This window comes from Nematolebias whitei, chromosome 17 (genome assembly GCF_014905685.2).
Source record: "Nematolebias whitei isolate Nwh7 chromosome 17, NemWhi1, whole genome shotgun sequence".
Classification (NCBI taxonomy): Eukaryota; Metazoa; Chordata; class Actinopteri; order Cyprinodontiformes; family Rivulidae; genus Nematolebias; species Nematolebias whitei.
Genome location: NC_056514.1, coordinates 21,220,298 through 21,229,066, shown reverse-complemented (window position 1 = coordinate 21,229,066; position 8,769 = coordinate 21,220,298). Strand labels below are relative to the sequence as shown.

The following is an 8,769-nucleotide window of genomic DNA, read 5'->3' as shown; positions in this document are numbered from 1 at the left end:
ACACACTTTTGGCCCCGTTCCCCTCAGAGGTTGAGGAGCAGGAACCATTACCATCTTCTACCCTGAGCTTGTTAGACTCATGAATCTCTAACCAGGATAATCACTGTAATGCACTTAGTTGTTGATATGTGCTGCTGACTATCCATGCTGCTGATCTCATGCTGCTGATTTATTTCATGCTGCTGTGTTCACTCGTCCTCATCTGCTCACACAGACTCATGTTCGTGCTGCTTTTGTTTGGCGCACTGTTTTGTACCATTAGTGCTTAGTGTATTCTTAGTTTAGTGTATTTCTTAGTTCATGTTTTAGATCTTATTACTGTTTTTCTTTACAATTTGTATTTTTGTTGGATGTAACTGGGACCCTGTGTACATAGTTTCGTTCCACCTCATGTACCACATGTGATGTGAATGACAATGAAGAACCTTGAATCCTTGAATCTAATCTCTGCGCCACCATGCCCCTCTAACCAAGTAGTTCTGATGTGTAACCCTAATGATGCAGCAAGGGAGAAAAAAGTTTAAACATCGCCAAAGAAAAAATAAAAGCACATAACTAGAAATACCCAAACTGATCTTGAACTTCTGGTTCTTCTTTACACCTCACTCCTAAATCTTAATTCTAGGTCTTAGGTCACTGACTAGGTTAGGTTTACACAATTCCATCACCAGAAAATTGTGTAAACCTAACCTAGACATGTTCAGTCATGTTTTCCATAAAGTTGTTGTGGACACTAGTCTGTTTGCAAGTTTGTGATGCCTTTCTTGTGTGATCTAAGGGGTGGGTGGTGTTTACTGCGGACCCCTGAGAGCCTCCTGAACTTTGTGACAGCGGTGTTGACATGTATGTTGCTGTGGGTCAGTGGCTCTATGTTTGCAGCCGCTGACAAGCTGTGTGCGTGTGCAGTTTGGGGAGTGGGGAGGGGTAGTTGCAGTAGATTAGCCAGGTTGGGGTGATTGGGTGGAGGATTAAAAGGATTCAGGAAAAGACACGTCTGTTTATTCCTCAAAGAGGCTTTATAATGGGCTGATTGGCAAGGTTGATTACCCACACACACACAAACACACACACATTCATGCAGAGCCCCACATGTTGATTATCTTTCTACCTTGATATCTGTCATCTTCCTTCCTAAATTTAGATGTAGAGCCTGCCTCCCTCTGCCGCTCAGACTCAGTTCCCATTAGAGAGCTTGCAATCAGAGAAGGTGTGTAACCAAACACAGCACAGGCAGGTAAAAGGAGCCGCACTCAGGAAAGTACCCCAAAGGCACAGGGTGCTCTGGTTACCCGGCGCTGTGTGTGCATATGTGAGCATTGTTTCTACGCACTTCTATTTATATGTGACAGTCAGAAAGAGGTGAAACGCAGAGCTCAGAATAAGGTGCAGAGAAAGAGAAAGGCAGGATTACAGAGACGGCGGAATAGAGGAAAGGCAGCGAGGGAGAAGGAGCGGATGGGAGGAACAAGAACCAGAGAGAGGCTTAAGATTACAAAGGAAAGCATCTTTTGTAGCAGCTGTGACAGACAGCTCATGTTTTGAGAAAGAGCGAAGGACTCCTTCAGTGCACAACCACAACATTTTATAGTGCCACTGAGGATGTTCTCCTTCGCTGATCAAACTTGCATTTGACAAACCAGGAACCTGGACTTTGAGGGAGGTGAGGAGGGGGGTGGGGGGTGGAGGTATTTGATGTGATTGATCCAATAGGGACTAGAGCTGAAGGAGGGGCAAACACAAAACCCCAGAGAAGTCTAGTCTGGGGGGATCCCGGTGATTGAGCCTTCAGGGTGAATAACAAGTCATGCAAGAACAGGGGTGAAGCTGCTCAACAGGAGAGGAAGAGGAGGCTGCAGGAGCCAGTCTAAGCAGTCCAGAGCAAAATTAGTCCACAGAGAAAGAGGGCTTGACACTGGACTGAAAAAAGATCAAGGTTGACTCAAGTCTTTGCTGCCTCTAACCTGATTAGGGAGAACAGCAGCAGAGGTGGAGGGGAGCTGGGGGAGACACGATCAACAGAAAGCAAGAGCCAGCACAAGAAAGGAAGGAGGAAAAAAAAGAATTACAAGAGGGCGCCTGACGAAAGGAGCCTCTTAAATCTGGGAGCTGGAATTAAAGCCGCAGGAACTGCAGAGGGGAAGCCACAAAACCGCAGTAAGTAAATTAGGAGGCTGTGGCTGGAAAAATGTATAATGAAGCCATGGGTGGGGGTAAGGAATTTGTGGTTTGGGGAGTGCTTTATGTACTACACCTTAATGAATTGATTTCCTGCTTTTACAGCTTTTTCATTTTATCATTCACCACAACTCTTTCCTTATTCTTACTCTTGCTTCTCCGACCTATTGAACTCAGTTTCTCCTCTGCATCGCTAACTTTTTTCATCTGTTCTTCTTCTGTTTGTCCGTCCCAAAACTTCACAGGTGAAGATGCCTGCAAATGGAAGCGGTCCCTTGAAGCTGCAGTTTGGGCTAATCAACCACAAGGGTCGTTACCTCACTGCAGAGGCCTTTGGTTTCAAGGTACAAAAATGAAAGGCAATATTTTTCTGTTGGTGCATCACTTCTATGAAGTATAAACAGAGAATTAGAAGATGATGCTGGCTTGTTCCAGACTGTGCAAGAATTGTTAGAGTAACACCTTTCTTGTTTCCCAGTTGAATGCATCGGCTCCCAGCCTGAAAAAGAAGCAGATATGGACTCTAGAGCATGACACTCAGGACTCCCAAGTGGTGTATTTACGCAGCCACCTGGGACGCTACTTGGCTTCTGACAAGGATGGCAAAGTCACCTGTGAGGCAGATGGCCACAATTCAGACTGCCGCTTCCTCATAGTGGCTCAGTCGAACGGCCGCTGGGCTTTTCAGTCTGAGCAATACCTACGCTTCTTCGGCGGCTCACGGGACTACCTGTCCTGCTTCGCTCAGACAATCACAGATGCCGAGCTGTGGGCAGTGCACCTGGCTCTCCATCCTCAGGCCAACCTTCTGTCAGTCGCCCGTAAGCGCTATGCCCACCTCGCTATGGAGGACGGGGAAATCGCAGTAGATGTGAACATACCTTGGGGTGTGGAAGCGCTCCTGACCCTCGTCTACCTGGATGGGAAGTACTGCCTAAAAACTTGTGACAGCCGGTTTCTCAGCAGTGATGGAAAGCTAGTGAAAGAGAGTGGGCGAGGCACGGCATACACATTAGAGCTGAAGTGCGGAAAGCTAGCCTTTAAAGATTGTGAGGGTAGATATTTATCTCCCATGGGGCCTACGGGCACCCTGAGGTCAGGACGTTGCTCCAAGCCAGGCAAAGATGAACTGTTTGACTTGGAAGAGAGCCATCCACAAGTGGTTCTGATAGCAGCTAATGGCAGATATGTTTCTATTAAACAAGGTAAGAAGACTCACGTCAGTGATTTATTGTGCACCCACAAATCTGATTTTATACAAAATACTCACATGCCAACTCACTAGTTTCCTGAAATATATATAAAATGTTGGCCTTTAGGGCCACTGATGGTCGTCACATTCTGCTGACATAGGCTGAGCTTTAACTTGAATTTATATCTGTTATGTTTGTTCAGTTCTCAAAAAAAGTCATCTTAGGGCACGATGTAAAACAAAACAAAACAAACAAAAAACAAGTCCAACTCATGAATCCAATGCAGATCCAGATTAAAAGCACTTACAGTCCATTCATTTCTATATGCGTACATTAACATAAAGAACATTATAAAAGTCAATTTGTAAAAAAAATATCTAAGGAAGCTACCAGATTAGATCAAATGTTCACTTTGTTGCAGTCCTCCATCCTGAGCATCACGTTGACGACAGTGGAAAGAAACAACTTCCTTTTAACAGGAGGAACCCTCTAGAACCAGGATGGGTGGCCATCTTCCTTGAAGGGCTAGGGTTTGAAAAAAACAGGAAGGTGACACCCAAATGCAGAAATATTGTTTCAGATGTAGTTTTTATGGAAAGATAAACACAGAAAAAACACGGATTAAGGACAGTAATAATTGCATGCACAATCGTGACGAGTGGAGCCAGGAAAGACAACAGCAGAGTGAGAAAATGTAGTTTGTCCTCCAGCAGTTTAAGCCTATAGCAACAGAACTAAAAGATAGTTCAAGAAACCTAAGCTAACCCTAACTATAGGATTTATCAAAAAGGAGAGTCTTAAACCTGGTCTTAAAAGTAGAACATCAGCTCCACAGACAGAAACTGAAAGTTAGCTCCACAAGAGAGTAGCCTGATAACTTATTTTACTGTGTTGAATAAGAGAGAAAGCTTGAATTTATTTGATCAGTGTGAAAACTGGAACCGTTTTTCTTGTGTGATGCATCATCTAACCTGAGATGCTGTAGAGGGGCTTGAGTTTCAATCACTAAAGAGTCCATTGGTCTGATTTGTAAATGAATTTAGAGTGAGATTAGAAACACCAACGGGGCTTGTTAGCATATAGGTCATGCCAGCCATCAGCAGGCTGCAGAGTCTTGTCTGTAGGGTTGGATTACTTCAACGCAGGACAACGTAACTGAATCTTTCTTCATTGTTCCTGGTTAGCAATGGGCACTGGATACAGACACCAAACTACTGCGAGCACCATTGACTGGGTGAAGAGCGAAGGACATTAAGTTGAGCATAAAACGCACATCATAAATCTGGATTACCATGGTCTCTGTGTTGATGCATGTAAATTCAACTTTACGCATAAACATTTGCAGCATGCTTCACTCCATTTTCTTTTTTTTTCCCCTCTCTCTTTCTACACTTTCACTGCACACACAAAAGCTTTATCCTTTCCTGCAATGCTCGCCCACTCACAGCCATCCTGCTGAGGCGAGTGGTGAGGTGTGATGAATTATTGATGAAGCTGGCCCCTGTTCTTGGAGGACGAGGGCGGGAGTCTGCTTTCAGAAACTCAAGCTGCCTCTTACCTGCAGCCAAAACTTCTGCCCCACTGAGTCCAACTCTAACCTACTAATCTAACCCGCTAACCTTGGACACCGTCAACATTTGTGTACTGCTGGGGGGGGGGGGGGGGGGATCACACAGAAAATGGTATTTAGTCACATATATTTCTAAAATTATTGTTTGTTGCATTGTTGATTCAGCAGGAATTACATGCACGATATAAAGAGACATAACTTGTTGCTGTACCTTCCTGCACTTTGTTGGTCATGTTACAAATATTAGCAAAATTTTAAGATGGCAACTTTCTGAAAGTTTCATTAAAATCTGACTGCTGCTTCATGGGATATTTTGCTAACAGCCATTAGAGGCAACATTTTAAACAAAGATCTTGTGTGATCTGTTAGCACTTATAGCATGGGTAGGGCATCAGTCTCAGCGACCACACCAGACTTTAGGTTAATATATGTAAAACTGATCGAGTTAATTAAGTGGGCTCATCATCATTTCAAAAGTCTTGAATCATACAGTAAGTTATCACCTTTGTTAATGCTTCAATAAAAAGCTAAAACAAAGCCCACAGTTTTTCTATCAGCATGAAGTTGCTCTTCTTTGTCTGCTGTGTGTCTCAGAACGCCATTTGGAGCCGCCTCTTTCATCACTGTCCTTCTATTGTACTAAATGGTTCAGACTGCTTTGAATTTAAATCTAATAGTCCCAAGAAATAAACTTTTTATTGACCAATATGCAAACAAGCATTCTGTATGCATGCAAGGATGGATAGTAGGCAAATGAACAAGTGTAAAACGTAAAATAAAATGCAGTTGTTGCAGATAAAACACTGTGAGAGGGAAGAAATTAGCCACACATGGATACTGGCCTCAGCTTACTGTTAATAATTGATGCCAGAGCGCTCAATCGTTGATGGATTAGTTAGGTCTGCCCCACTTGCAGAATCCTTTATAGGACAACACAAGGAAGTAAAGCCTGATCTGGGCGTTGATCCAAAACGGGACAATATCATGGTTACCTGTGTGCTCAGAAATGTACAGATACATTTGCTGTTCCTATCTCGGTTCTTTTGCTTGACCATCATTGAAGATGGTCATCAAGTCCTATAACTGTAATCAGATTGCCTGCTTGGATTTCAGCATATCAAATCTCCTTCCTCGTGTTCTCTGTTTCCTCCTCCTCCTCTTCTATCCATCTTTCCTTCCTCTGTCTCGCCTTCTCTCATCTGTCAGATAACGACTGTGAGGTCCCAGCTGAGCTCCTTCTGAGAATCATTTCTGGGTTGAATTAGTGTGAAATAGACACATGGAAAAGGTAGACAAAGCATGACATAGAGTTTGAGATGAGAGAAAATGGGAGTGATGGACCACCCCCCAGGTATAAATAGAGAGCAGGAGGACTTAAATGTATGCTTCAGATGTGCTTAAGATCAATGATAATTTAACCAGTTGTAAGACCTAATGGTACCAGTGTCAGCAGGTGGGAATGAGATGTGATTAAACCATTCCAGTAGTTCTGTAAGCGTGGCATCTGCGTCTTTTCTCCCCAGTTTACCTCCACAGCCAGATTTCAAACGGAGACAAAATGTCCCAAAAGAACATTTAAAATGAAAGTAGCGTTCTTCAAAGGAATGTGTATCGTTAGCATTTAAAGTTTAGACCATGATGCCTTTTCTCTACTTTCACATCAAATTTCAACTCAGTATCGGTAAAACTGTAAATCCAGTCGGCTAAGGAGCAATAGCTGCAGCAGCCATCTTGAATGGGTTGACTTTCACATTTAATCAGTTGTAAATGTACATCCAATGCAGTGGCAGACTTAGCCATTTTGGGGTCCAAGGCAAACCTTTGTAAAGGAGCCCTCCCCCAAATCTGCCTTAATGTACCAGTAGGCCCGGAGGGTGAAAAATTATGTAGATAAATCACCTATAATAATAATGTGTTATGTATTGTCATTATTGTAAGTTCCCATACAATGGCGAAATTGGCTTTCTGCTTTTAACCCATCCACCACCAGGTGGAGCAGTGAGCAGCTATTGAAAGCTGGGAGCAACTGGGGATAAGGTGTCCTGCTCAGAGACACCATGAGATGACCGGGGATCGAACCCAGGACCTTCGAAGGCCTATTTTACTCATTTATCATTATCTCAAATCACAGCTGGGGTTTAATGGTTGCTTATCTCGTCTTGGGTGGATAATAATGTTTTTGCTTGTGTCTGTCTGTTAACAAAATATTTCATGAACCTCTAGAAGGACTTTAATAAAACTAGTGGAAAGTAATCAAAGCATGTAAATCTGCAACTGGTAAAGTTAATCTAAATCAGGATGGCTGCTATAGCAACGTGACCTCAGGAAACACAAATGTCTAACTTGGTGAATTGTACAGATATTGAGATAAGCCTTGGTGCGGTAGTAACTGAGAGTCATTCATCACACATACTCCATTTTATGATATTGTGCACATCATTTCTTGACATACAATTACCTTTGTTTAAGACTCTGGCATTAGGTGTGACAAGCTGAAGCATATTTTTATCAGAATGATATATTAGCTCGCTGAAATGCGTTATATTTATGTATATGGTTATATGTATTTCTTTTTGTTTTGTATAGTATGATAAGTGTTAAAACAAGACTGATCTTATTTCTGGTTTTGTTTCTGGTAGAAAATGTAGTTCCACTTACGTGCCTACAAATTCCAACATGTCGCAGCCACCATTTTGAAACACAAGATGGTGAGGTTTCATTGGTTGAGAGCTGGTCACATGAAGTACAATAGTGCTTCCCATTTGATGATGGTAGCGACTCCTTCTGGGAGGTCTGGCCAAGCTTTGAAGAAAGATATTTGTTGACCAACGCCTTGGGCTATTTTGCTGAGTCTACGTGGCTGTTCCAAGATGACCCAGAACTGGTGATTTTGTGCAATGCATGTGTAAACGTCACAGTGGCCTCACGAACGCCACAATATGGAAGCACTGATGGTGGCTCCACTTCAACTCGCTCTTTTTTTGTTTCTGTTGTTTTTGTTTTAACTTTTTTGTGCCTACACTGTACACCTACGCTACGGGTACGACTGTGACACACTTTTAGAGTTTTGCGTGTTGCTGCCTTGCCATCGTGGTTCAGTTCCCGGATCTCTTCCAGCCTCGGGCTCAGGCTCCAGCTTGTCATGGCGGCCATCTCCATGATCCTCCATCTGCCTGCCCGGACCGAATTCTACAAAACAGTTACAGTTCCGCGGGGAAACCTTGGATGTTCAATGTCTGCTGGACCCGGTTCTAGAAGGCAGTCATCGTTCGTTACCATGGTCGTTATTATCATCATGCTGCTAATGGGACCGTGCTGCTAACAAGACCACGGTGCTAACAGAACCACACTGCTAACAAGACCACGGTGCTAACAGAACCACACTGCTAACAAGACCACAGTGCTAACAGAACCACACTGCTAACAGGACCACAGTGCTAACAGAACCACACTGCTAACAGTACCGTGCTGCTAACAGAACCACACTGCTAACAGTAACGCACTACTAACAGAACCACACTGCTAACAGTACCGTGCTGCTAACAGAACCACACTGCTAACAAGACCACGGTGCTAACAGAACCACACTGCTAACAGTATCGTGCTGCTAACAGAACCACACTGCTAACAGTAACGCGCTACTAACAGAACCACACTGCTAACAGTACCGGGCTGCTAACAGAACCACACTGCTAACAGAACCACACTGCTAACAGAACCACACTGCTAACAGTACCGCGCTGCTAACAGTACCGTGCTGCTAACAGTACCGTGCTGCTAACAGAACCACACTGCTAACAGTACCGTGCTGCTAACAGAACCACACTGCTA

At 43.6% G+C, this 8,769-nt stretch overlaps 1 protein-coding gene across 2 annotated transcripts in view; it reads left to right on the top strand.

The window, feature by feature from the left end:
- Positions 1-2,426: 2,426 nt before the first annotated feature.
- Positions 2,427-8,769, top strand: part of fscn2b (fascin actin-bundling protein 2b, retinal) — a 12,598-nt gene continuing 6,255 nt past the window's right edge. For both annotated transcript variants that reach the window (XM_037690777.1, XM_037690776.1), the window contains exons 1-2: positions 2,427-2,519; positions 2,654-3,380. In XM_037690777.1, the coding sequence (XP_037546705.1) occupies positions 2,427-2,519; positions 2,654-3,380 (820 nt within the window). The remainder of the gene's footprint in view (positions 2,520-2,653; positions 3,381-8,769) is intronic.